Below are 27,542 nucleotides of genomic sequence, written 5' to 3' on the forward strand. Positions count from 1 at the left end.
TCCGTCCTCCCACCAAAGCAGACAAAACCCAAGTCGCGGCGGCCATGAAAGAATAGGATGTCCCTTGCGCTCTAGGCTGAGCCTGCTTAACCGCTTAAGCCCTTTAAGCCCCACCACCAGGACTAAAGCCCTGTTGTCAAGTCCTCCTTCCACTTCCATAAGCTTCATTATTATGATTATTAATATTCCCGTTAATTTTAGAGCTGGGCTACATGCCTGGAGGGCTTCAGGCTCTTTAAGCCTAAGTGCTGTTCGCGTAAGAGGGGATGAAATCGGTGTAACACTGGCAACCGCCCTCGGCCTCACGCCGTCTGCTTTGCTCTGCAGCCCAAACCTTGAATTTCCTGCAAACCCCCAAATTCACGCCAAATGCAAAGAGCCGGATGGCGGCAAAAGGAGTTTGCTGGAAATACCTGTCTTGGGCGGGATCCCCGGATGCATTTGTAAAAAAAGGGGGATTTGCAATTTTGCAGGGGGGGTTGGGGGGGGGGGCAGAGGGGTTAGAGCCTTGCAAATCCTCGACTCGGTGGTTGCTGCTCCCCCTCTGCCCAAATTCCCCCCCTGTGTGCTCGAGAACAGGTCCCTCCTGCTGCGACCTGCCAGAGGGTCCCCCCAGCGACTCGTTTCGGGGCGTCGGGGCTGTGACACGCTTTAGCCGCTGGAAACCACAAAAGACAAAGGAAATCTTGCACATAAAGAGCTTTTTGGGGTGTTTTGAGCTTTTTTCCCCATTCTCGCCCAGTTTAAGGAATAAACCCATCTCTCGATGCAGAACGTGTGCTTCCCGGCAGCGGCCGCCTCCTCTCCCCGCTGCTCGCTGACCCGAACACAGAGCCGGCTGCTAAACCAACAGCGCCGGGGCTTTGCCACGCAGCCAAAATTCACGGGGTTTATTCACCTGGAGGACCCTTTCGTGCCTGGGGAAGCACCCAGCCCGGCATCTGGTTACAACCCAGCTCTCGGTAATTTTTTTTTTTTCCTCCTGGAAATCTGCTCCAGCACCTAAATTAATCCTGGGAAGCAGCAGGTATTAGCTTTGGAGGATATACGGAATAGCAGCGTCTAGGGCTTGGCACCGCCGGGGAACGCAAGAGTAAAACTGCTGCAGCGACACTAGCCAAAAGCCACAAAGCCACCCCAAAATCAGCACCTCTTCCTTGCAAGACACGCTTCAACGGGTGCCCAGAGCAGAGCCGTACCTCCCTGAACCAGCTTTTACGATGGGAAAACACAGCTGCCATTCCTGCTTTACACCCATCAAACCTCCACCGTGATTCCAGCCACAGTGGATCCGAATCGAGCCCACAGCTGCAGGATTAGCTGAGCGTTAACGCTGGTGATAATATAGGATAATTTTACGTACACAAGAGCCTATGTTTCCGTGGGTAATCGGACAGGATGGACCAGTTGCACTGATTTATGCCTCCTTTAATTTGAGGTGCACAGAGCCCTTCACACCCCAACTTTGATCCAGCAGTAAAACCTCACCTAGCGATGCTTTTCCAAACCAAAAATCCCGCTCTGGCTTTAGGTACAATAAAAAGGGTGATAAAACGGGGGACGGGGGAACGCGGTGCCGCCTGCGGTTTGCAATCCAGCTGGGCAGTGGGACTAAGCCTTATTTAAGGCTCCGGCACGTTAACCATCCGCTGTCGTGGTCTTTCCGAACACGGGACAGCCTTTCCCCAGAGTTTCATGGCTCAGAAGAGTCCCCTCCCCCCCAAAAAAAGAGGAGACTGGGGTGCACATCCCATGGGATTAGATGCTCCATTCCAGTTCAAGAAACCCCCAGGTCTGGGAGACTCTTCTCCTTCCAAATATCATCTTGTCTGCTTCCCCGCTGCTGGGGAGCAGCGGAAGCTGATACAGTCGTCGTCCCCCCTTATATTTTTGGGGTGAACGTTGGAGCTTGGTGCCCTGAGTGGGCACTCAACCCAACCCCACGCAGGCTCCCAAGTTGTTTTTACAGGGGAAAAGCAAAGTTGAAAAAAAATGGAGCTTTTCTTTCCCTCCTGCTCCCCCCACCGCGGACGCCAAAGAGCGATGGAAATAACCTACCTGGAATCGTTTCCATTTTTTCCCCCATTTCTTCCCGGCTAAACCAAACCTTCACTGCACGGTACAAAAAAAAAAACCCAAACCCCCAAACTTCGTCCTTTATCCACTCAGGCTTGTTAAACTCCCAAGGCTTAAGGAGCAGATTATAGAGAATAGAAAGCACTTTCCTCTCCCTTGGGCTCTCATGACGGGAAGTTACCAAATCAAACGGGATGCGTGTAGGAGAGAGAGGTGAGCGTTTGGGGTGGCAGCGGGATGGAGTGAGCGAGAAAGGGGAGGGAGGGAGAGGTGGGAGGACGGAAATCAAAGGTTTGGGGTTATCTTGTGGAGGGGTTTTGTTTCCCACCCGGAGCAAGGTGGGAAAACCCCCTCCAAGCCCAGGGCAGAGATTTTAGGGGGGGAAAAAACATCCAAATGAGGGAGATTTCCTGGGAGAAAGCAGGGCTGCTGCAGAGTTGAGGCTTTTTGGGGTGTTTTTACTCCATAAAATGACTTTGGCCCCCCCAAACCAGCCCAGTGTTATATGCCGGTGGCATTTACCGCCTGCATAAAGGAGGGGACGTGGTCCCGCTCGCGCCGCGACCGAAGGCATGTGAAGGAGCTGTGAGCAAAGCCCGCTGCAAATAAAAAACCTCTCCCCATGCAAAAAAAACGTGGAAAACTTTCCCCTCTGTCGGGAGAAGCAAAGCCGAGCCCCTGCCCGCTCTGCTGAGCCGCGACGTGGTCTGCTCGACATAAACCCAAATGCAAATTTCTATAAGGGGGATGGAAAAAAAACCAACCCAAGAGATTGACAGCTACTTTGCTGTGCAAAATGTTAATCTTCGCCAAGGAGATTTAACGAGAGCGGGCAAAGCCCTGGGCAAAAGCCTGTCGGGAACAAGGTGTGATGCCCGGAGGGTGTCTGCACCCCCAGGACCCCACTGTACCCCGATTTCCTCATTAGCAACCTCCCAAGGGCAAGGGCAACCTCCCAAGGGCAAAGGCAACCTCTTTTTAGCCCACCCATCACCTAAGTAGCCTCAAATCCCATTTCACCCCCTGTGCCCGGCTCTCAGAGACATCCACGGGGAAAAATAAACCTGGGAAGCGTTGGGAAAAGCAGTGCCAAATGCAAACACCGGAGCAAGCAACGTGGCTAGGTGCACGGGGGTGATTTAACCCTGGATTAAATGACGCTGCAAAACCCCGCCTGCTTTTTTAGGAGGCCCGAGGATGACTCACTGGTCCTGCTGGCGTTGTCATTGCCGCTCTCATAGCAGCCGTGACCGCCGTCGTCGGTGTCGGAGCGATCCTGGCGCTCATAGTGCCGCTCGCTCTCGCTCGTCCTGTCCCGGCTGGAGGCAGATCTTCGCCGACGCCGTTTCCTCCGGTAGCCGCGGGGCACCGGCACCCCGATGTAGATGGAGTGGTAATCTGAGGGGGGGGGGTGTGGGGGGGAGAAGCTTTAGAGAGCAGAGCTGGGTGTTTCTCACTTGCAAAAAAAAAAAAAAAGGCCAGGGAGATATTTGCCTTCATCCCATCAGGCTTAAAACATCCACAGGAGCTTTTCCCACGTCGTGCGTGGGATGTGCTGAGCTGAGCGCTGGGAGACCTGAGGCACCAGCTGGCAGGGAAGACCCCACTGCCATTTGGGGCGTCCCCAGGGTTTCGCTCACCTTCCTCATCGTCGTATCTCCTCCTCGAGCTGCTGAGCCCCCTCTCGCTCATCCCATCCTCATCCTCCAGCATGGTCCCGCTGCTTGGAGAGAGCTCAGCCCCGGGGAGGAGAAAGGAGAGAGATTTTAAAGGGTGCTGGGCAGGGGAACAGCCTCTTTGCACGCCCGCCGGGTGCTCCCTGCTATGGGAATCCTTCACGCGTGGCCCTGGCAAAATCACAGGGTCCTTCCCGGACGGGGCGAGGATGCACCGGGAAGCCGGGACCTTCCCTGCGGATGCACCGAGGACCCTCCGGCACCTCCTGCAAGCGCCCGCATCTCGCCTGGGCGAGCTCTCAGCCCTGCTTCGCTCCGCACCACCCCTGCCCGTGCTCCACCTCTGCTCTCCCCATATTTAAGAAAATCCGGATAAATTTCACCGGGGTTACGTCTCCGGTCTTTTATTTCTACGGCTCAAAGGAAGGCGTAAGTGAAGCGTAAGAGATTATTACAGAGATTTGCTGGTACGATTATGGACACAAGTTAACAGGGGTTGCTTGCTGGCAATAAGCACCCGTTTAATTTTGGAGGGGGACCTGCACAGATAAAAGGGGTTTTGCAGAAGCAAAGTTTGGTTTTCGCCATCTCCTAAGCACAGATTTTACACCACACACACGCTGCCGCTTCCAGATATCTTCCTTCAAACCTGCTGTTTTATTCCCCATCCAGTTTCTTTGGATCTTGCCATGGATGCTAATTAATCTCCTAATTATCTGACCTCCAGTGATTGCCTTTCACACTTGACTTGGATGGGAGGACAGTTACTATTCGTGGCAGCCCGGTCGATGCCTCCCAAAGTCACTTTGAGAGCGGCTGGAGAGCCAGCCTCTCCGCGTCCCCCGTTCCAGCTGCTTGCATCCACGGCAATATCACATCATTATCCATCTATTTTAGGGAGGAAAAATCTCAATTCAAGCCAAATAGATTAAAAATATCAAGTGAATGGGGTGTGCACCTAAATAGCTGGAAGGGTGCAGGGCTGGCCAGGTCGGCTCTGCTTGGGTTGCCGAATTACTGACCCATTTTCCCCCAAGGCAAAGACCGATACAGGCTCCAACCTTAACCCAGTTGCTATTTGAAGCCACCTCTTGATTTAACAGATTTGGGATTTTTTTTTTTTTTTTTGACTGCATTAACCCAACACTGTTCGCACAGGGGCAGGAACCAATTTATTTTAGAGGCAAACACCCCTGGATGGACAACCGTGCCCCAAACCTGGGCGTATTAAGGGATAACATCAGTCACAAGCCTTGGTTTCCTGGGAATAACATTATGAGGATTCTAATTCTGAGGATTTTAGGAAGCTGGTGCTGGCAGGAGAAACAGCAAAGTACCCACCCAGCTGCAGGCATAAATATTTTTGCTTTAAAAATGAGCTGGTACCTTCTAACAGATGAAGCGTCACAAACCCCCCCAAGAGATTTCCCCACGAGCTTCAGCGCTAGGTCAGGGTCCCCAGATGACGGATGGGGATACACAACCCGTCAGCTGGGTCTACATTGGGAAGAAACAGGACTTTTTTGGCAATCTAGCTTGGCTGGCGAGAGCTCTGCCACAGCTCTGTTGGGCAGCAAAAACAACCCATCTGAGAAACTCACGCTTTGTTAGAGCCGCTGATAAATGAAAGGTCTTGGTTGATTATGGCTGATTTATGAGAGTCACCTAGCCTGGGATGGTTTCCTCTAATTTTTTACATATAAAGCTTTTTGCCCCCAAATCCTCGCATACAAACACAAGCGTGACGCAGACTAGAATTGTTGGAAAACACGACTGTAAGCGCACTGAAATAAGGGGAGGAAAAGAAGAGCGCTGTTACCTTTGCCAATTAAACCCCGCTACCCCCACCAGCTCTCAGTTCCACAAAAACAAGTTTTACCGTTAATAAACTCACCTTGAGCTCCCCCAAAACGCTCAGAAATCGGAAGACAGGGCCACGGAGTAAAGTCACGGGTGTTGGTGGGTGCGGGAGCCCAGATTGCCTTGAGATAAAGCTGCTCTTGCAACCATCGTATCGACGCCTACTGCCAACCGCTCTGTAGCTCCCAGGTTAAAATGTATTTTGGGCAACGCTGATTGACTTTGGGAGCGGAAAGGCATCACGGGATGCAGCTAGAGCTCTGGAGAGGATGGGACATTCAAGCCAGCGGAGACCTGGTCTTGTGCAGCGATGGTCTCTAGATGGTCTACGACCACCGGGACGTAGGAAAATTCAACTTGTCCATCCCCAGCCTGCAGAACGTGCATCTTCTGGGGTTGTTGGGGGGGGGTTGCACCAGTTTTGGCTCGATCGTTAGGGATTTGGGAGGGCAACTGTTTTTATTATTTTGCTCTGTGCGATATCATGTACGTCTGATATTAAGGAACGGAAGGAAATTCTTCAGGGAGGTGCAGAGAGGCGTCACCATCAGTGAGAAAGCTCCTGAAACCCCCGGGGATGACAGGATCAGCCCCTGGGCCATCAAACGCAGTTTGGGCGGAGGGGTGGGTTCGATGAGGGTTGCACACCGAATCATTTTGCAATTTCCACATTTTGCTTTTAACGTGTTGAACATCCGTAAATTTGATTTCATGAAAACCAAGCTCTCAGTCACACGAGCGTGCCCGCTTTGCTTCCCGACCTGTCCGCTTCTATTTAACGCCTGGCTTGCTCGCCTCCGCTTAGCCTTTTAACAGGGGTATCAATAAATCCGCATCAAAGCGGCACCCGGCACTTCGTCACGGCCGGCCTTGTCGTTAAGCAAAAAAAACGAGGAATGGGAAATCAGACTTAGTGCTTTAAGGTCATCCGGTAACGGGGCTTTTCTCTCGCCTCTGGGGAGATTATTCGATGAACGATCCGGAGCCTCAGCAGAAGCAAAGCAAAACCTGTTTGACACCTTATCCCTGCTCCCATTTTCTTCCCAGCTCCTGTTTTGCTTAGAGTTGCTCTTCCATGTGTAGCAGGGTCAAGTCTGGAGCGAGGCAGCAGCGATTTCAAGATGCAAAATTTAGGGTGAATTAGAGAATATTATTGGCACCCCCTTTCTTTAGAGTTATGAGGCATGTTTGGAAGTGGGGAGAAAAGCTTTTGCTAAGTGGACTTATGATATGCTCCTGCTTAAATCTACCTTTCCTGGTTTTTCCAGGCATTCGCGGAGCAATGCTCCGTGCGAAAAGGGGAGCCGGGTGCCCGAGCCGAGGCACGAATCGACTTCTCCCCATCGCTCGCCGCCTGCCGAAAAACAGCGTTACTCCAGGCACGAAAGCCTGCTTGCATCCGACCCCTTAAATGCCGCCTGTGCTGGGGTCCAGCAGCGGCAGGCTCTGCCCAGCCAGGAAAATGGTATAAAGACGGTGGTGGTGGCTTGTCCTGTAATAAAGAGAAAAATAACAGAAATGAACTTTCTCTCTCCAAATACGTGGAAATACAAAGAGCGGGTTGAATTTCTCAGCTTGTATTTCTTAAGGTTTTACCGAACCCCTCCTGGAGAGAGGGGGAAGGAGGAAGAAAAGCAAAATCCCTGGAGCCCGCGAGCTGCTCGGGTGAAGGCAGCCACCCTGTTATTCCTTAAAGGATCGTGCTTACTCGATTCCCCTGGGCTGCAGGTTTTACCTTCCTTTCACTTGCAACCTCCCCCCCCCCCCCCAAATTTTGCCCATACTGTTTTAAAAAAAATTCAGTAACCCCACTGCTCAGCTCTTGGGGTTCACAGCTCCATTTTCAACGGCATTTGCAGAAAAAAAAGGGTTCAAAAAGTGTTTTTTTCAGGCCTGTGCTGGGGATTGCTTCTTGTTTGGTTAAAAAATAAAGCCTGGAAACAGTCAGAAGAGGGAGACAGAGCCCAGCAGTCGCACACCAGCTCTCGCACCTTTCCCTGCTTGGGCATCCAAATAAACGAAGCCAGGCTCCGGCTTCCAAAATACCCTTATTAATAAAAAGCGCCACTAACAAACCCAGTGTTTCTTTCGCTGAGCGGTGCTCCAGACACATTGCTCTTTTGAAAAACAGATTTTTTTTTTTTTTTTCCCTTTGCATTTCGCTTTTGAGATTAATCCTCTCGCTTGATAGACGCAGCAACTACAGCCGCCCCGGGGTACCCCCGGGATTTTGGTACATTTGGAGAGAAAACAGGTTCCTGCTCTGCACTCCCTCCTCGGCGTTTGACTTACAGCTGCTGGGGGAAGCTTTGCCATCAGTAGGCTATTGCTGAGCCCGCACCAGAGCAGCGCGGGGAGCTTTGCAGAGGGCTTTTTGATAAAAACACACTCGTATTTTTTGCAGTTCATCTTGCTTGAGGTTTCCCTCTGTGAGCCCGTTTCCCAGCGTGGCTCAACTTACCGGTCCAGGGTTGGATGCGACGCACGCCGGCTATTTAATTCCTATATCCCGAGTGATGCGGGAGGGACTTGCCGCCTTGATCACCAAGTTGTTGTGCTAAAAAATAAATATTATAAAAGCTAACTCCTTACCTGGTCATCAGAGGTTGGTCTCCAGCAGAGGGGAGTTACCACCATCCCCAGAGGCAGCACGTTGCCACAATAAAGCCGTCTTCTTTTTTAAAATCGCTGGGCTCTCCTTTTCCTTGCCTGGGGATAAAAACTGAAGCCGCGTTTCACGGGCAAGAGCTGGAAACCTTCAGAAATGGGGGTTTTCCCCCTGCGCAAGCCTTGCCCAAACATCCACCCTGCTCCAGGAGGTGGAAGTTGTGCCTCCCTGGGGATTTTATTCCTGGAAAAGCCCTTTAGAAATGCTCTGCAGAGCGAGCTGCTCTGTTTTTTCCCTTAGCTATGTCTTTCCGGGGCCTGGGCACACCTGGGGTCTGGGCACATCTGGGGATCTACCACAAAGCCGCTATTTTTCAGGAGATCAGGCTAAATATAACTATAAAGATACCCCACAGCGCAATGACAACGGTGCCGCTTCCCTCCCCGATAGCCCGACCGGCGTGGAGCGAGCGGAAGCCACCTTGCAAAACACAACAGAAGTCACATTTATTGTGTAAAAAAACCCCCCAAACCCCAATAAGGAGATGTACAAACGCTTCAAAAGGCCAAGGTAGCAAAAGGACCCCGGGGAGCTCACATGCCCGCACAGCGCATTGCATTTTTTATAACCTTCCAGTATTACTTTACAGTTTCCCCCAAAGTATCTTCTGAACCTGAGAAGATCAATTGCATTATTTCCACATTCAGCATCCGCCGCCTCCCTAAGAGCTTTGCTCCAAGCTGCCTTTCAGTCCTCCACCTTCTCACACTTTGCTGTGGCAGACGGCGCGTTCCTCCTCCTCGTCTTCCTCATCCTCAGCATTGACGGGAACGTAGCCCCCTTCCTTGGGCAAGCACCAGCACCAGCCCGCGCCGCTCAGATCCACCGCCCCGAAGCTGAAATCCCGCATCTCCAGGAGCTTGAAGTCAATGGTGTCCAGCTTGGAGTAGATCTCGTTGAGCTTTTGCCAATACAGCCAAGCCATCACGAGGCCGATCACCTGCAAAATACCAGCGTTAAGGCCACCGTAGGCAGGGCAAACCCTTCCTGAAGGTCTTCTTACGAAAGGGATGCTGTCACCTGAACCTCCAAACCTGGCCACGAGACAAGAGAGGACAAGATCCAGGAAAATCTTACGCCAAAGCAACAGGCCCGTTGCTAAACTCATTAATGGCCACGTCCATCTCACGACTTCCCACATCAGCCCTGACGGCGGGATGCGGATCAGTTGACCGTCACCACGAGCATTGCAAAGAGAGCACCAGAGGTCCAGGCTCTTGCTAAAATTGAGATATTGCTGCAAGCGTGGTGCCACACAGGTTATTTCCCATTTCCCTGCTGGCTGTCAGGGAATAAAAAACCAAAACCGCTTTAAATCTTTAGGAGAAGGGAAAAAAAAAAAGGATTTTCATCAGCACAAGATTTCAAGCACATTGCTTTGATTTCACCTGATGTTTCCTTTGCGGTGCTACGCTGCGGTGGCTACCAACAAGATGCCAGCGAGGACGCGGATTAGGCGATAAGCCGTCACGAGGAGCTATTTGCAGACCAGGCGCTGACGAGGGGCACGGTGGCAATCGGAGCATTTTCAGCACAGGCTGCATATTTCCTCCTAACCCTTTACCCACCTTGACTGCTGATCCTTAGAAATAAGCTTTATTCCCTATAAGCCCCAGATGCTTCGGGATCGGCACCGGGATACAGACAGTGCAGCTTTATAGATATTTTCAATGCACGAGAGGGGATGGAGAAGGATGAGACCATCTTGAGCCTCAGGGCTTTTCCTCTCAAGGTTGAGGCTAGTAGTTAACATGTTTTTCTCCATAACCATTCCTTGCAACAAAGAGTCAATAAATAACCCGGTTGCACCGGTACCATCCATCAGCTGGAATCTCCTGTACTATTGCGGCGCATCGGTTTTGGAGCTGAAAAATGTTATTAATCATTTCTCTGGGTCCTGATCGATCCATTAAGTAGTCTGGAAAGTGGGAACATTAAGAGAAAGATAAATGGGGATAAGAGCAAAAGGTTGTAACGCATCTTAAATTAGGGACCATTTTATCCCATAGTGGAAAGGGAAAAGCGTTTGCCCAGAGGAGGCTGCAGAAAATGGAGGCAAAAACTCTACAGGGAAAAAGAAAATCAGATTAAGTGTTCACCCAGCGAGCTGAAAGCAAACAGGCAAACGCAAACATCGCCGGGGTTTATTAATTTGCCTTTCAGAGACGGAGAAATACTCCGCCATCTGCGCGAGCAGCCCGCACCTTGCACAGAAGCCACCCCAAAACAGCTCAATATTTATTTTTCCCTCCCAAATTCACCTGGAGGTGGATCCCAAGGGGACCCCCTGCATCGACAGCTCTTCCTTCAACAAGTCAGAAGAAGCAGAAGTCCACGTCCTTTGAGATGCTTTCCCAACACGGAGAGTCCTTCCTTGAAGTCCTCAGTGGGAGCTTGCCCCGTTCCCACTTTCCGAATTGCACCCACCGACCCTCAGAGAGCATCCTGCTTATTTGACGTTCCGCCTAATTACTGATAACAGGATTAATCACCGAAAGAACAGACGAGGTGCCGGAGGCTGCTGCGTGGTTACGGCCAGCAGGGCTTTCCCGACTGTGGGAATTACAGAAATACTGGGTTTGTGCCATTAGGGTTTTTTGCTGGGAAAGACGACTGCAGGTGCTGAAAGAAAAACCGAAGTCTGGAAACATCTGAGCATCTCCTTTTGTTATCCAAATGGCCTGAAATCAGGTTATCTTACAGCCCCGGTAACTTTTGTCTATGTATCTGTGACGGTGTGCTTCCCCCGCCCTCGACCTTTATCTCCTGCAACTCTGCTTAGGTGATAACCACCAGTGGTGATTGTAATGGATGCATCTGGTCACGATGGCTGCATCAGCTCAAAGTGGACTCAGGAGACAGATAACAACACAATAGCCTAGGGCTATTGTGCAATGCACCCACCGAAGAAACTAAAACCTGTGGTCGGCATGCAAATATGACTATGAGTCAATCATCTTATCCCCCGTAAATAGTGAGCAGCCCAAGAGCCCTTTGAGCTCTCCTGCAGGGCAGCGGGCTGCACGCCAGGATCTCCCCTTGAGCAGGGACGCCTCTCAAGGTTACTCCTCGAGGTTGAGAGATTCCTTGCCGCAACAGATCCTCGGTAAGTGACTAATAGCATGCTAAACTTTGAAATCTTAGCTAAGTGATATAAAGGATTGATTGCGCATATATATATATAATCCTTTAGATATAAACCGTTGACCAAGTCTGGGACTAGGACTGGATCTAGCCGCACCTAGACTCCTCTCTGAGAAGGAGTTTAGAAAGCAAGGGGATCCTTTTCCAAACCTCATGACTCAACGGGAGGGTCTCCCTGACAGTTTTGTCTGACCCTGTCCTCTATGCAGTAAATAATCGAGTGCACCTCGCCATCGAATCTTGTTAAAACACTGTCGCATTGAACTTTGTTAACTCCCTATTCTGTATCAATAAACTATATTTTTACTTCTCTCTAACGAGTGAAGTGCACGCTCACTCCATCCGCGACAGTATCTGTGTAGCTCCCCGCTGCCCTCAAAATATTCACTCCCGCGCTGCACATTATATATCCGTCTCAGCAGGCAACTCCTTCCCAAATACTCTACGAAATTATTTCAGCCTGCGTACGGAGATGGCATTCATCTCCGACTCAAGCTGTGCAAGATGCAGGCGCTCCCCGAGAACGTGCACAGGACCAAAATTGGGCTGTGCAACCTGGCGGTCACCGGGGATGGAGCTTGCTTTCGGCAGCGAAGCAAAAATAACAAACCCAAAGACTTTGTCGTGGAAACACCAGCCGGGGTCGTGCTCTCCTATCCCATATCTGTCCCCTCTTTCGTCCCCAAAAGCTGCAGAAACCTCCAGGCAGGGATGCAGGAGGCCAAGGCTGGTTGGACGATGCTTGGAGATGGCTCCGTCTCTCCGTGAACTGCAGGGAGAGCCCAGAGCAACTGCTCCCACATGGATCCAGATAATAAGATTGTGCTAATCCATATCTACAGCAGAGCCTTTAAGGATTTAAAAAGTTTTTAAATAATATTTAAATGTATGTCAAGCTTTAGCATTATTTACTTCTATTAGCATGTCGTCACCGGGCAGATTAAAATCCACTGCTGATACAGTGAAAGGACCAGGCAAGCAGAACCCTTTGAAACGACAAATTTTAAGGCAAGCATGTAATTTCTTCCTCCCTAAACCAAACAGTAATTCAGAAAAGATTTGTGTTTACAATAAATTTAATGCAAATGGATCCAATTCTGCAAACCCAGCTACGTTCGGGGACATCATCCCTCCTGCTCCTCTCCTCCCGACGGCAATGTGACGTCCAAGGTACCGCAGGACGCAGCATCCCGGTTAAACTGGGGATTTCTTGAACGGAATAAAATTACCCCAAGTCCTAAATCAGCAGCCTACATCCCACAGCCTTCGCTCTCCTCTGAGTTATGAACCAACTTCCATTCCAGCTCGCCTCTAAATATCCTCTTTCACTTAATGAAAACAGAAAAAGCTGTCAGGAATATAGATGCATTCAATATCCGCGGCACCAAGGGCACCATGTTTTCCAGAAGTAAAGAGACTTCTAACGTGAGCACTGATTTTATTGCATTGCAATATGAAGGAAGACGTTATAGCAGAGGAGCGTGTTAACAAAATGTTTCAAGCGTGAGGCTAAAAAAATTAAAAAGCTGTTTTCCTCCCTGACTTCCCCTCCCTGTGATGGTAATCGCCAGCGAGCGAGGGGAGAACTGCTTGGGAGTTACTGCTTGCGGGTCATTTAAAGTTAGAAAATTGCCTGTTCTTCCCGGCTGGCATTTAGCGAAGTACAGAAACCACCGCTGCCTCGGGAGGTCTCCAGTCCGCCGCTCTCTGAGCTTTTTGCTGGGGGATTTAAATGCACAGGGTTTGCACGGGGGTACAAGATCATCGAGTAGCTGCTCTCACAGTGTGCAAGAGCAGTTGCGTGCATAAAATAAATCCAAAGACCTTTGCGTATCAAGGGAATCAATAAAGCGTGCAGACCCACCGGGAAGTCACAATATGATTTTATATACATACATATATATATATTTATAACATTTTTGCAACGATATTGCAATAGCAATTGCAATATATACATATTGCAATATATACAGATTGCAATTTGCATTGATGATGCTATTTGTAATTCGGTGGCACCCAACGTCAGGGATCCCCTGCGTGACAGCCATGGAAAAAACCACCCCGCAGATGACGTTATTTGACAATTACTGCCTCGCTTCCCGCCCGGACACTGCAGGAGGGAGCGTGCAAAGGCTTGCACAGGCATATCCTTCCTGCAAGCCTTCCCTTCACGCGTGTTTTCCTCCCCGCTGGGGCACGCTGCCCACCTCACCCGCTGCTCCCCGGCCGCTTTGAGCACGAATCGAGAAGGGGAACTTTGCAAAACCAAAGGGTCACCGTTAGAAACAACGATAATCACTATGGCCATGCGGATACCTGGCTTATCACATTTTAACCCACTAAGCACACAGGAAAGTTAAATATCTAAATGGACAGCAAAACAGAATGGGGGGCAGATGTCTGGTGCCGTTTCCCACCTCTCCAGCTCCTCCCAGTAGCAGCTCGGTGGCCTCAAGCAGGTCCAAACTGGCATTTCGCACTGAAGACCAACTGCAGCTGAAGACCTTTAACTCCATCTCTCAGCAGCGCCTTGGGACTCCCCTGGAAAGCCACAGCTGAAATCTGCCCCAAACCCATCCAATTTAGGGTAAGGAACTTCTGCGTCTTCATTTGCAACCAGCAAAAGGGTGAGTGGGACGTCTGCCGTCAGCGAGGGCCAGCCATAAGTTCTCCCATCCAACCCGCTAGAGGAAATTTATGTCCATCAGAGAGAAAAAAAAAGAAAAGCGCTCCAAAGCACGAATCCTCAGGGATTTTGTCTTAGACTCCCAGGGGCTGTACGATGCTTACGAGCCACCTGAGAGGACGGGGAAATAAAAACCATTCATCACTTGCAGCTTTTCATATCCTCCCGCACCGCTTAATCAAACCCCTCCTTTGTACTTCTCCTGTCCCCGCGAGTCCCCGGGAGAGGGACCTCCCTGCCCCAGCAAAACCACGCGGGGACACGCAGCCAGGCAAGGGCAGTCTGATTATTTTCCTGTTTTAAGCCCCAATTATAAATGCTCATTTAATCCCAGAAGGTTCCCATGGATGTCTGCAAGTCCCTGCTACTGAAAGACCCTTGAGTTTTCTCTACGCAAAACAGCAAAAGCTCCAAAAGCAAATTAAAACCCCGTTATTTTGTTCCTGAACTTGCAATTATTTCTAGCCAACTTAGAACAGTGACACTAATTATAACCGGGTGCTGTATGACAATTAAGCTATGGGTGTTGGCCTGTCTGGCTGAGCAAGGACACCATCCTGCTGCTGTTCCCAACTCATCGCTCCAGAAATGAAACAGTTATTGCCCCCGACACAGCAAATGTCTCACTCCATCCACTGCTGTTGCTCCAAGGCATGACGAGTCATCTTTATATTACAAGAGATATCCAGAAGAGATTGGAAATACATGGTCCGGTGGTTTCGGCGCCTGTCCGCCACCCTTTTTTTGTGCTGGCAGTGAAGCATCCTGGTTCTCCAGTGCAATCCGTCTCAGATAAACCCTAATATCGTACTTCCTGGGATCAACGCTTGCTCTCTCCTTCAAAACCCAAAAGTGTCTTTCCTCTCGGAGCTGACAGCAGCCAGCGAAGACCTTTTTAAACCATTTCAAACAAGACAGCATCGGTCCTAATTACCAATTTCCTACCAGCATCACAAGACCAAAATGAGATTAATATGGAAGTTTTGGATACTTTAACGCAACTAATGGTTATTCCTTCTCTTCCAGCACTTGAGGAAGTTAAATATATACAAGTATTCGAGGCTACGCTCCAATTTCTGTGGTTCTGGTGCAGCGCAGAGCCTTCTGCTAGACATAAGCCACGTATTTTTTTTCTCCCACGTAGGCGCTGTAAGATTTATTATGAGGCTTTTTGGTGCTCAGCTCCGTCCTTGCCAAGCCCCAGCTCTGCTCAACGTCTCGTAGTGGCTCCGCTTGTTCTTTCGGATTAAACAGTTTTGCCTTAGGAATAGGTCTCAACGGGGCTGAGATGGCCAAGGTCTAACTGCAACATCCTCCTCACTGGGAAATGCTCGTTGATTGATGGCTTGTCTGGCAAAAGGAAGCGCGCTCGGAGTCAGGAACATTTTTGGAAGCAAAGAAGGAAAGGGCTCAAACGCTCATTTTCACATTATTGTACGAGAAAAAGGTCTGGAAAACCACAGCTGCTTTCCCTTAGGGGTGTGCGTCTCCATGTGTGCGTGTGATCGGTGGCTCGATTCGGGGTGGAAAGGTTGCATTTTGGGCCCTTGCAGGGCACTCGTAAGGAGCTCAGCTCCTCCAGTTGCATTTTCCTGGGCAATCAAGCATGCAAGGCTCAATTTGGCTTTTGTTTAACAAGGGCAAAAATTAAGGATGCAAAATAGCAACAAAACGATGCTCAAGAGTGACAGCAGGGTGACAGCACGATTAACCGCATCCCGCTGCACCACGGTCCCGACAAAACCAACTCTGGCCATGGAGAAAACAATCCATCAGCCCAACGAGGGGCTTCTGCAAGTAAAACTTCCTGCAAGAAAACCCTTTTCCGTGCAAACGTCACCAGCTGCTACGCAAGTGCGCACCCGGCTCCGGAGGTCCTTGGCCATTTGGGTGGCTGTAAAGCTGGATCCTGCTAAACAGAAGAGTTGAACCATTTCAAGCTTTCCCGGAGCTAATCGAGTAAAAAGCAAGCATTTATCTTTTATTGGCTTTTCCTTCCACAAATTGATATTTATAGACCAGGCTCTCGTAGAGGTCATGGACTGCAGATGGAAAAATCCCTTTTATTCCCCTTTTCTACTACATTAAGCACGTGTCAGCCGCTTGAGAATATACTGCCTTCCAGCCCCTGGAGCAACTAAGACATTAAAAAGCGAACAAAATACCAATTAATCTTGCAAAGAAAAAGGGAACTTTGGCAATACAAAGCCCTTTACACAAGGAAACATTTAACATTACTGTCGCCAAGAGACGAAGACGCCAACCTGCGAAATGCACGTTGCAAGCCTAATGCTGCATTTTTGAGGACTGAAATGGTTGATCTTCTGGATTTACACTCTTAGGAGGGAACATCTGCCTCTACGCTGATGCCCTATTACTCTGTAGCTGCTCCCAATGTAGAGCTTTGGCGACTGATGAAATATCAAAGCGAAACAGTGGCAGCAACAATTTACCGTCAGTCAGCTGTGCGGCAGAGTCGAGAGATATTAACGCTTGGCAGTGACCTTTCAGAGGGTTTTTTCTTTTTAATTGGACTTGTGCCACTTTCTGCTTCTTTAGGATGGAGAAAAAGGGGTTGAAGAGGTTTTTTATGCCTTTGTTTCTACCTTACTGCAGTGGCTATGTCTTCACCTTGCTGAGGAGGATGAAATACCATCAGAAAGCATCCCCTGCAAAGACACGGGGATGGAAAAGTTGGTGATGCTTTTCCTGAGGTCAATATAAAAGTTGCTGAAAGAGCACCTGGGCATGGGAAAGAGGAAAGAGCAATGCACGAGGTTATTTGGCTTATTTTAACTATAAACGCATTTTACGCACGCTGTAAACTCCTTGGATAATCTTGCTAGAGGCAGGGAAGGTAGCCAATACAAAACAAATTTATGTGCTTTGCTGCACCTGCTGAAAGATCTGGGGTTGCTTCATAATTAAGCACAACTAGTACAAGGCCACAACGTGAATTTGCCATTCACTGCCAGTGACTAAATTAAAAACATCTTTTTGAAAGCGATACAAAATGCATCACGGTTTGGCCTCGGTCTGCAGCTTGGCTGAGAAGAAGGGCAAGGAGATGGGATTGTTACTGGAGAATGAAACATAGGGGAAAAAAAAAAGAGAATTAAAGGTACTCTGCAAAGGCAGAAAAATAATCGAGTTGCTGCGTTTATGCTTCGCTCTGAATGAAGTAAGACAAATTAACACAAGCACTTCCCCACTCCTAAAATGGGAATTTTTTTTTCGCCATTGCTTGATGGCTTACTTAAAAAGGGCAGAGACATTCATGATTTAAGAGCAATCATAAAATTACAAACTCCCTCTGCCTGGCACCGGCCAGGAGAGAGGCTGGCTGCCATGCGGTGACATACCCAGGCAGGATTTTTCCCTGCCTCCTCACCCGTTCAATCAGTTCAACACCCAAGAGGACCCAGCAGATTTACAGCTTCCCCCGAACCCAATTAGACAGACGCCCGCATGCACGAGAAAGCAAAGCCAAGCAGCCTGCCCTGTGCCCTTGGCCTCTCGCACAGATATTTGGGGAAAAGCAGAGAAAACTAAAAATTCCATGACTTCCCGTGTGATGGAAAGCCAAAATTTGATGGTTTCCCACATCTGCGCATGATGGAAAGACAACACTGCGATAATTGTCCACTCTCCGTGGGCGCTCTACGTCAGCCAAAATTTTTCTTAGGTCCTTCTTTCTGCACAAGAAGAGACGGTTGCTTACCCCAAATCCAAGCACAAATCTTGGGCACTCGGATGATGAATATCAGCCGAGCTCCAATCCCCAACCTTCGAGCTGCTCGTCTTCACAGACGAGGCTGAGGTTTGATCCTAAGGAAGAGCAACACTTTGAGGAAAATTGGGCAAACCCCAAAGCTGGACTTGGGACGTACATCACGGTCCCAACCTTCTCCTCAGCATCCTGCAAGTTTTCCACCAAGGTGCTTTGCAGCTCCGTGGTGAGGCACATGTCCTGTGTGGGACACGGCAAATACCCAAGGGCCACAGATGGGACAGATCTATATGTTCACTCTTCCCAAAGTTCAAGGCACTGTCACCTCCCCACATCAACAGCGCCAACCCCTTCCCCCTCGGATCGGCAATTCGAGGACAATATTCTCACACCAGCTTTCTGCTGGCAGCTGCTGGGGATGAAGCTGTTTCTGGGCTGACAGCTCCTGGCAACACAGATGGCCATTTATAACTTAATTCCCTCCAAAACTTGACAGAATCAAATCTGATTTATATTTAAAACCTGGAAATCGTGAGCAGATGGGAAGAACGAGGTTCTTCATCTGAAGAGCATTTAACGACATGCCAGAAAAATCACAACGCTTGCTCAAAAGCACTTGATATTCATCAAGGCTCAGCAATCCTCATTGCCATCTCTGGTTTTTCTCCCCATCCTTCCCAATTAAGAGCATCATGTTGGCAGGTTAATGGGTAACGCAACAGGCGGCTCCTGTAATGGCCTTTCGACATCCTGCGAGGCAGATGGAAGCGGTTGCCTCTATTACGGCACTTTCTCACCCCATTTCTGTGCCCGTTACATTTCCTGGTGGTAGCACAGCAGAAGTCCATTGCTCATCTGCGTGCTTTGGAGAAAGCACTTTAGAAAGGTGGAGCATCACAGGTAGGATTGGGCACAAACTGCTCCCCTGGTCTTGGTTTTTTGTTTGGACCATCTGAGAGCTCAAGAGGAAAGTCCATCCTTTGAAAAATGAGCTCAATGCACCACATATTTCCCCAACAGCTTCTGCTTTATTCACCCACTATTCTACCTTTCACTGCAAGCAGAAACACATAAAATAAAGCAGTAAAACATACAATAATTCCATTCCCATTTAGATAAAACGCCATATCTGGAAAGCATCACCAAAGACCTCCAGTGGTAAACCCAACGTTACATCCAATGAGGTAAAAAGAAAGCTTTCACTTGTGAGCCTCGAAAGGAATTAAAAAAAAGGATCAAATCAAGCCTAAATCATCAAAGTTTTGTCAAAAATAATTCTGGAAAGATCTAAGGGAGATATTCACCTCCTTGCTAGCACGGTGCCAACAGCGTTGCAAAGCTGCAACCCAAAATTTCTCTCCATATTGAGCATCTGTGATGGAGAGCTTAATTACCTGTGCGGGAAAGTTGCTTGGATCCTCAAGCATCACTAATGGGAAATGGATTTCATGATGCATGGCAAATCCTGCTAAATTTACGATTATGGTTTATTTTGGTTAATATTTATGCTCCATTTGGAGAGAGCTGTAAAAACAAATATAAAAGGATTCGCTGTGCTAACGTACGCATGCCTCGCTTTTAGATGCTATTACTTGATCGATAATTAGATTTCAGGAGTACGTTATGAGACAGCCAGCACCACAATCGTCAACTGTTAATTTTGCTAAGGATGCTCTAAAAAGCGCTGTGACTTTTCCCACCCAAGACACAGATCTCAAATGGAGGAGGGAACAAAAAAACCCTAAAAATTAATTATTTTCCTTCTCCAGCACAGTGAAAGAAGCCAAGAGGACACCGACCGGATCTACCACATACCTGTGGAAGCAGCAGGGAGCAAACGATGCCCAAAGTGGCCTCGAAGTTGTCTTTGAGCCAGAGCCCGACAGCGTGGATGCAGCCTCGCACGTGGATGATGTTGAGCAGCTCCAGGCGCTGGAAGCAGAGTGAAGAGAAGCATCACAGTTTTCATTGAGACGTTGAGTTTAGGGGGGAGATGTTATTTCTTGTGTTTGCTCCTTCTTGCAAGCCAAAGAAGTGTTGCATGAGAAGTGTTTGGGAATTGATTTCTTGGATCGGACTTCTCCCTGGATTTTCTTGCCAAAAAAACGTGCCTGGGAGCTACGGACCATATGCATGGAGATACTGCAGCTCTCTGCTGCGATACAGCCCCGCGGTCACATCTGAAGGTCTCAAAATCAGCTTCTCTCCTACCACCAAGCCTCAAAACACAATTCAGGACCAGCATTTCCCAGGGCTGATCCAGGAGAGACCTCATTGCTCTCAGAAAGGCCACGCCAAAGCTTGCAGGGACTACCCAAATGTGTCACGAGCCTGCCCATGCTCTGCGAGGCTGAGCAACGCCCTGGGACGCTAGGGAAAAGCAATAAAAATGAATTTATATACAGCTGCAGTAAGAGCCATCCTTGGCGGGGAAGAGCTTGCCTGCAGATAACCAGTCCATTCTAGGGGGGTTGGGGAAGGAGAAGCAAATCTTGTACATACAAAGGAAAAAGCCAACGTTACCTCTTTATCGAGCGTCCGGTATCCACACAGGGTGTTAATGACTTCTCCAGGGACCTGTGAACAGAGAATTAGTGAACAGACTTAGCTCAGAGAAAGCCAAAGGCGAAATATAAGAAATAAGAATGAAAAATAAAGAAATAGAAGAGCTTACCAAGTTGCCTTGGCCATTCAGCGTAGCAGCTACCCTCAAACCTCGCTTTGCTACTGCAGGCTCCTTTTTGCCCAAATGCAATGCTGAAACCACGCGTGTCGGTAATAAGTCGTTGGGTTTTTAATTTTTTTTTTTTAAAAACCACTTTTCTCTCTGGTTTCTCCCATTTCAGAGAATGCCCAGGTCCCCCCAATGCTTTTCCAGTGATTTGAGCTGGGACCACCTCCACGTCACGTGAAAATTTAGCAAAGCAGCTCTTTCAAAATGTTCCCTTGATTTTCTCCCTGTTTAATTCCGGCCACCTTTTCTAACATCTTCAGTTGTGTCTCTCCTTCATAATAAAGGGAATTTCACAGGGATTAAATATATTGGGCTGTCCAGAAATCAAGCGGGAATTTCTGCAAAGTCTCCCAGCACTTTGGGGAGAAACATAAGGATTTTAGACATCCCCAAGGCTTAGATCTTTGTTGGCCAACAAAAACGTTTCAAGAGCTACAGCTAAGGAGAGAAATCCCTGCCAAATGCTGCTATTCAGGACCTTTATAAAATAAAATCAAACCTAATTCCTCTGCTTCTGTCAGGATGGAAAACGGGACATTTTGGGTTACAAAACTGGTTCTTGGTCAACCCAAAAAAAGCAAAGCCGGAGAGTAGCTCCGGCACATCCTGAGCTAGTTGGGTACTTTGCGCATCTTGGGATTGATGTTCTGATGGGGGTTTTTTTTTGGCTTGTTTCATGGATCAAACAGCAGCTTCCGTAACACCAGGTATTCCTCAAGGGACCTCGTGCCCATAAAATAATAACGTGCTGAAATTATTACGCTTTCAGAAAGATGGCTTTGACAACCAGTAAAAGCGCCTGGACAACAAAACAAAAACATCCCGTGCTTCGGAGGCACAGAGATGAAAAAGAGAAATGTGCACATTTAGGTGTAAATTATGCTTTCCTCCAAGACACAGCATAAAAGAAATGTGCACCTCCGGACAGACTCCAGACATAAAGCTGCAGCTTGTTCCTCCTGTAATTGGCAGGAAAATTATTCCAGCGCTGCCCTACCAAGAGCTTCTCTACCTACCGCATTACTCATAGTGCTATCAAAAATCCCATCTCTCACCACTACAAGACACTATTCACAAACTGGGCATAGTTAAGGAGACTAATTAGTCCCTGTGCATATGAAAGACTTGCAGGGAAATCTGGAGATCAGCAGCAAAGCAGCCATCAGGGTCGATGAGCGAGATCTCATCCAGGGTTGGGACCGTGAAATGGGAAGCCTTCAGCATAAGGGGAATTTGCAACGCTCTGAAGGTAAATGCTGTCGCCTGTCGTGGTATAAAGGAACCTGTGCATGGCCAAGGATCCATCTATTTGGTTTACATTAAAAAAATAAACCATTTTTCTTGACAGCTTTCAGTTGTCCTTGCTTTTCAGACTCGCTTTTGTGGACATCACAGGACCCTTGCTAGTGAAACACCATTGCTTTCTCTCGGGCTCATCAGCTGAACGCATCTGCCTACGGCACAAATTCATCACCACTTTTCTTCCTTCTTGCATTAAATAACCAAGGCTTTCTCAGTCGTCTCCAGTCCTGCCCGTCTCCTTGAATAATTCCCCCAACACCTTGTATTTGGGAGAAGTGTGGAAGATAGAAAAGTGACGTTTTAACCTTGATTGACTTTTGTGAAGGTCTTGCACGGAAGAGAAGGTCAGAGCTGAATTGAAATTTCTAACATAAAACCAGGCAGAAGCCTTTATTCTTCCACAATGCATTTTGATGCCTTCAGGGATCACAAAAGAGCAGCGCACACAGATGTTTAAAACCCACTGAGGGCAGAAGACTGCAATCCGTGCACTTTTTATTTAACCAACTGCTTTTCCCCCCAAAATCAGTGCCAAATGTCAGCAGTGTCACTTCACAAGGGGTTCAGAGCCACTGCGCTTGGCAGAGGCACAGCTACGCTGCGGCTTCCCGGGAGAAGGCACAAGTGCCTTGGAAAACCATTTAGAAAAGCACTTAGAGATGAGGATCCAGTCTCACACCCTCAAGTAGGTGCATACTTGCCCGTTCCTTCTTCCTGGGAAGACTTTAAGGTCTATGCCTGCAGAGATGAGACTCTTCAAAATAGCCAGAGCATTTTTGGAGGACGTCTGCTCTCGTTCCTGCAACCCGGCCTGCCCTGGAAGATGCCCCAGGGGATGCAACACAAAGCTCCTGGAGGGTCTTGTAATAGAAGTCGTCTTTTCTTGGAAAACAGGATGGTTTTCTGGTGGTATTTAATGACAAGTTGAAAACATGTTGCAATCAACCCCCTAATCCATGTTTCACGCTCCTTCCTTCAGACAAGCTCGCTTCTATCAGCATCTTTCATTCTTTCCACAATATTACATTTCCAAATGACACCTTCTGGTACCTCTCTACTGAAATCTCAAAGGTCCTCTAAGACAAAAGGATGCTTCATTCTTCATCTTTCATTCATGAAGGCACAAATAGAGAAGAAGGACACAAGAAGAGAAGGGTTTCTTGCCCTACAAGCCGGCTGATAAAAAGGTTATTTACAGTGGAGAGACCATCGTGTTCATCTCTACCCAATGCAGAAGAATTCATACACGTGCCCGGGTGGCCCCTGGTTATCCCTCCAGCTGCATGGCCAACGCAAGATCTTCTTTTCCGCTCTCAAGTAACATATTTTGGTGGAAAGGGTTTGCGGCGGGACCCGCACGTCGCTAAGACCCAACCAGGTATGTCCAAGTATCACACACAGGTACCTTCTTCACCCCGAGGTGCAGAGGCGCTTCTCCCACCTTCTCAGCCCGCAAGGAAAACCCCCACAACAACTTCGCAATTTCAGCAAATAGCTATGAATAGATGTGCTGGAGCTTACAGTAAATGCAATTACGTGGGGTTTCACTTTGTGGTTTAAACTAAATTTTTATTAGCTTGTTTTATGTCGCAGACAGCAGAAAACTCCCAAGGGAGCTGGCTCTCTCAATCCATTTCATGTACTACTGATACTGCGTCAGGCTGATTTCTTAAGCAAAAGTGCCCTGCAGTGCCAAAAATCAAATCGCTGAAGAACAAGGCTACATCTGTCTACCTGGTTACTCTTCTCCCCAAGAACGGGTTTCATTTCTCAGGGAGATTTAGATGCATTTGGTGGGGTCTCGCTTCCCATAAAACTGCTCCGGCTGTCAGAGCCGCATTCACGGGCTTTAATTCTTGAAAAAAACGTAGAGGATTTACTGTGGTCTTCCCCTCCCAGGGCCTGGCTGCTCCAGTCCTTCGCTAGAGCATCCTCCAGACCCAGCTCATTGCAATAGGAAGCCAAAAAGTTGCCTTATTTCTTACCCTGCTAATTAATGATCTGTGATTTCTCGTATCTCCAATACTGCCTGCTCCGCTGAGGTCTTTTGTTTGCCAAATTGTCACCCAAAACCGTGGGGAGTGTAAAAATACTGAAAAATGCACTTGACTCTCTCCAACACATCCTCACTTGTAATACAAAAGGACAACACATGAATTTCTGATTCCACCTTCAGGAGCTTTAAGATTCTTAATCAACGCCCTGATTAGAGACGACAATTATTTTTGCAGCTGATTTGCATGTCAGGCTTCCACTGATAATTAAGACACTTCAGATTTCCCTCTTTTTCCATTAAAAATCCAACAATAATACTAGACTGATGATATATTTCCCTTGTGCAATTCGTAAAGCCTGGGGCACGGCCAGGGTTCAGAGGCAACGCCGACACTCCTGATGCTCTGAACCTCGAGGAGGTTTTGCTACCAGGATTATGCTTAGCAAATCCTTTTTAGCAACGTTTATAGCATTTCTGGCCACAGCAACCAGGGATATTTGCACTTTTTTCCCCTGCCATGGCCCAGCTCCTGACATTTTATCCACAGCGTGTGTTAGATTGATTGCAACGAGGTGGACGGTTGTATTAAACAAGATGGTGTCAGAGCACTTAGCTTAGTCTCAGCAGAAAAGCGCTGCTTGGGGGGTGGGTGTCTTGATTTTCAGCTCTGAAAATCCGCACAGGAGACCCTAATGGCTCTGCAAATCCACTCCCCCCTCTCTCCATCTCCGTTGACCCAACTCGCAGTGTGTCAGAAATGCAGCCTTGCAAGGGCAGTTGCTCACGAGACTTTTCTTATTCCATGGCACAGGGGTGGCTCTTTATCCAAATACCTCTCCCGGCCCCATTTTCAGCAAAACCCTCAAAAACCTCCTCATTAGGAGGAGACACCAGCAACCATGATCCCCACATACCGCTAAACCCCGCAGCGGCCGGCTCAGAAACGTGTTCTCTTGGACAGGAAAGCAGAGGACAACAGCTCCTTTGGATCCATGCTGAGACGCAGCCAAGTCCTTTTAAGATGCTGCTATTTCTTTGCAAAGCGATCCTCCAAACCATTTTATCTCACACATTAGGTTGAAAAACAGGAACGTGGCATTTCTAACAACTCCTCGGCATGATAGGAATGCAATTAATAGCCCAGTGCTTTGGTATTCGACGTTAAAACAGCAGAGCCTACTAAAATACAGTGTAGCCCATATATATATTTTTTAGTTTCTTTAGTGTCTCACGCTGATGCTGTCTCAAACCGCTTTGCAAGATGGCAATGCGGTTTACAAGAAACCCTATAGCGTGCAAATATGCAGTAATAACCAGCTGGAAGAGTGTGTTTTGCTGAAATATTGACTGAAATAAAGGCACTTTCCATGCCTCGGCTGCCTTACCTTCCTGATACAGCACGTGTAGGGCACCCCGCACGCCAGCGGCCCGCTGCCGTTGCAGGAGTGGTACTGGTTAACCTCCCAGTCTCGGTACTCATCGCCACCGCAGCAAGAAAACTGCAAAAAGAAGAAAAGGAGAGGATGAGACGTGCAGCTGAACAAACCTCGACATCTCTAGCTCACCAACGCATCTGCCCTCCAGCCTTGCCCTGCATCTCCAATGCTGCTTTGCAACGCCAACATTGAGAGCCCCGATTATGTTCTGCTTTCCAGGAGCCTAAATACGAAGTTGAAGACACCGTGTAAAAAAAGAAAAGTGGATTTTTAGCCCCACTTAGCCCCATTTTAGAGGTGTGCGGCAGTTACAGACGCGTACACGTGTGTATTGGAGGCACCCTTGCTTTCACAAGCCCAGGAAAGATCAGGCTCATTCATGTTTCACTGATTTAATTACAGGCGACTAATCCATCCTATTCCTGGGGCATGCAGGAGCGATGGCTCTTTCAGCACCTTGAATGAATGTATTTCTTGGCTCTTGAAGGCAGCTCGGCTAGTTGGTGCCATTCGACAAAATGCTAATAAGGCTCTGCAGTCTAACAGGGATTTCTCTTCCTGTCAAGTTAAATTAGAGATCAAATGCTACAGCTACAAAGGAAAAAAGCTTCTTTTTTCTTCTGTTCGCACAATGAAGGAAAAAAAAAAGTTTAATGAAAGTCATTTTCTGTTCTCCACAGAATAAAAGTGGGCTTATTATATACAGAGTCGTCCCTTCTCTTGGTAAACAAGCTTGCATCTTTACATTATTTCCCTGGAAAGAAAAACCTGAAGTGGGCAGGAGAGGTGTGTGTGCTTGATCAGACAGAAAAAAAACAGGTTTCCCCTATTTCTTTAAGCACCACACTCCTCAAGGAGCAGTTTTTGGGAGAGGTTTATCCCTGTGAGCATCTGCTCCCCCTCCTGCTGTGGGCTGGTGGCAATGCTCGGCCAACGGGAGTAAGAAAAGACATCAGCTCTTGGGGTCTTTGTGGCCTCCTCCCATGCCAAAATAGGCAGATATGGCCAGGAGCAGCCAACCCACAGACTTACAACTAATTTCTAACTTCCTGCCTTTAATTCCTCTATTGCTTTTAATCCTACCCATATCCGTGAGGGAGACCAGCTTGCAAAAGTTGCCTGGAAAGAGGGGGAGAAAAACACCTAAAGGGATATTGGCTATTGCTACCCGTTTGATATCCCCATGCTGCAAAGAAATTTTTTCCATTTGCTTTTATAACAGTGCAAAAATTGGTATAAAATCCTTATAATGAGGCTTACTAGCTGCCGGGAAGCCTCACCGGGGTGTTTTCTTCTTTGCAAAGAAAGGTTTAGCCCAAACTAAACCTGGATTTATTTCTCATAAGCTGAGACAGACTTCAGTGTGGGGTTTACCTTCATGCAGGCTCCTGCAACTCAGAGAAGCATAACAAGCAGAGAAACCAAAGAGAGCCCATAGAAAGAGCCTCACAGGTCGCATCTGAGGAGCTCTCCATGTCGAGGACCGCTGCCGCCACCCGCAAGATGCGGGCTCATTACGGCTAAAACCATCGCCCCCGAAGCAACAACGCTCGAATGAGCCACGCTGGTGAAAGCTGCCTTTAATCTTCCCCAAGAAGAAAGGAGGAGGTTTGCAAGCGCAACACCCTCATCCCTCCGAGCCTTACTTTGAGTTTGGAGCCACTCGGGTTTGAGCAAGAACCGCAGCCCCGGCAGCTCTTTGAAATTCAAATCCTGTGCTCAGCAAAGCGGTTTGAACTCTCCTCTTCCACCTGTACTCAGCAAACCATTAAAAAAAGATAAAGCGAGGAGTGGCAGATAGCTGCAGTTCGTGTCTTGGGGCAAACACGGGCTTTTGAGTCATCGTTGTCTCCAGCCTCACGTCCAAGAGCTGCAAAGGGCAGCAGTTCAGCAAAAATGAGTGTTAAAAACATATCAGTATTATTTTCTTTAGGGCAATTTATTTCCATATCTACTTGCTCACAGGCAGCCAGACTGAGTAGGTGTCAACAGGTAAAATCACATTATTTGCACCAGCATCCTGGTAATGTAAAGTATTAATGTCTGGCACTTCGGACCATAATTACTTGTTATTTTTACTGTATGCTACTGGTTTAAGTGTGTGAAAGCAGTTGGCTCTAGTTTAAAGCATCACTTGAGAGAGGGTTTAAGTAAAATTCAAATCCTAAGGAGCGCAGTGTGGTTTTGCCTGACCTAAATAAGCCATGTGCCAGCTAACCTATGCATAGACAATG

The 27,542-nt window shown here is 48.2% G+C and overlaps 1 protein-coding gene across 1 annotated transcript in view; it reads right to left on the reverse strand.

The window, feature by feature from the left end:
* Window positions 1-8,727: 8,727 nt before the first annotated feature.
* LOC142420092 (tetraspanin-15-like) overlaps window positions 8,728-27,542 on the reverse strand; it is a 99,347-nt gene continuing 80,532 nt past the window's right edge. Inside the window, exons 6-9 of the mRNA XM_075523597.1 lie at window positions 25,258-25,371; window positions 20,364-20,417; window positions 19,656-19,772; window positions 8,728-9,220 (exon numbers count right to left, since the gene is read on the reverse strand). Of these exons, the coding sequence (XP_075379712.1) occupies window positions 8,984-9,220; window positions 19,656-19,772; window positions 20,364-20,417; window positions 25,258-25,371 (522 nt within the window). The 3' untranslated portion in view covers window positions 8,728-8,983. The remainder of the gene's footprint in view (window positions 9,221-19,655; window positions 19,773-20,363; window positions 20,418-25,257; window positions 25,372-27,542) is intronic.

Source organism: Mycteria americana, chromosome 23 (genome assembly GCF_035582795.1).
Source record: "Mycteria americana isolate JAX WOST 10 ecotype Jacksonville Zoo and Gardens chromosome 23, USCA_MyAme_1.0, whole genome shotgun sequence".
NCBI classification, from domain to species: domain Eukaryota; kingdom Metazoa; phylum Chordata; class Aves; order Ciconiiformes; family Ciconiidae; genus Mycteria; species Mycteria americana.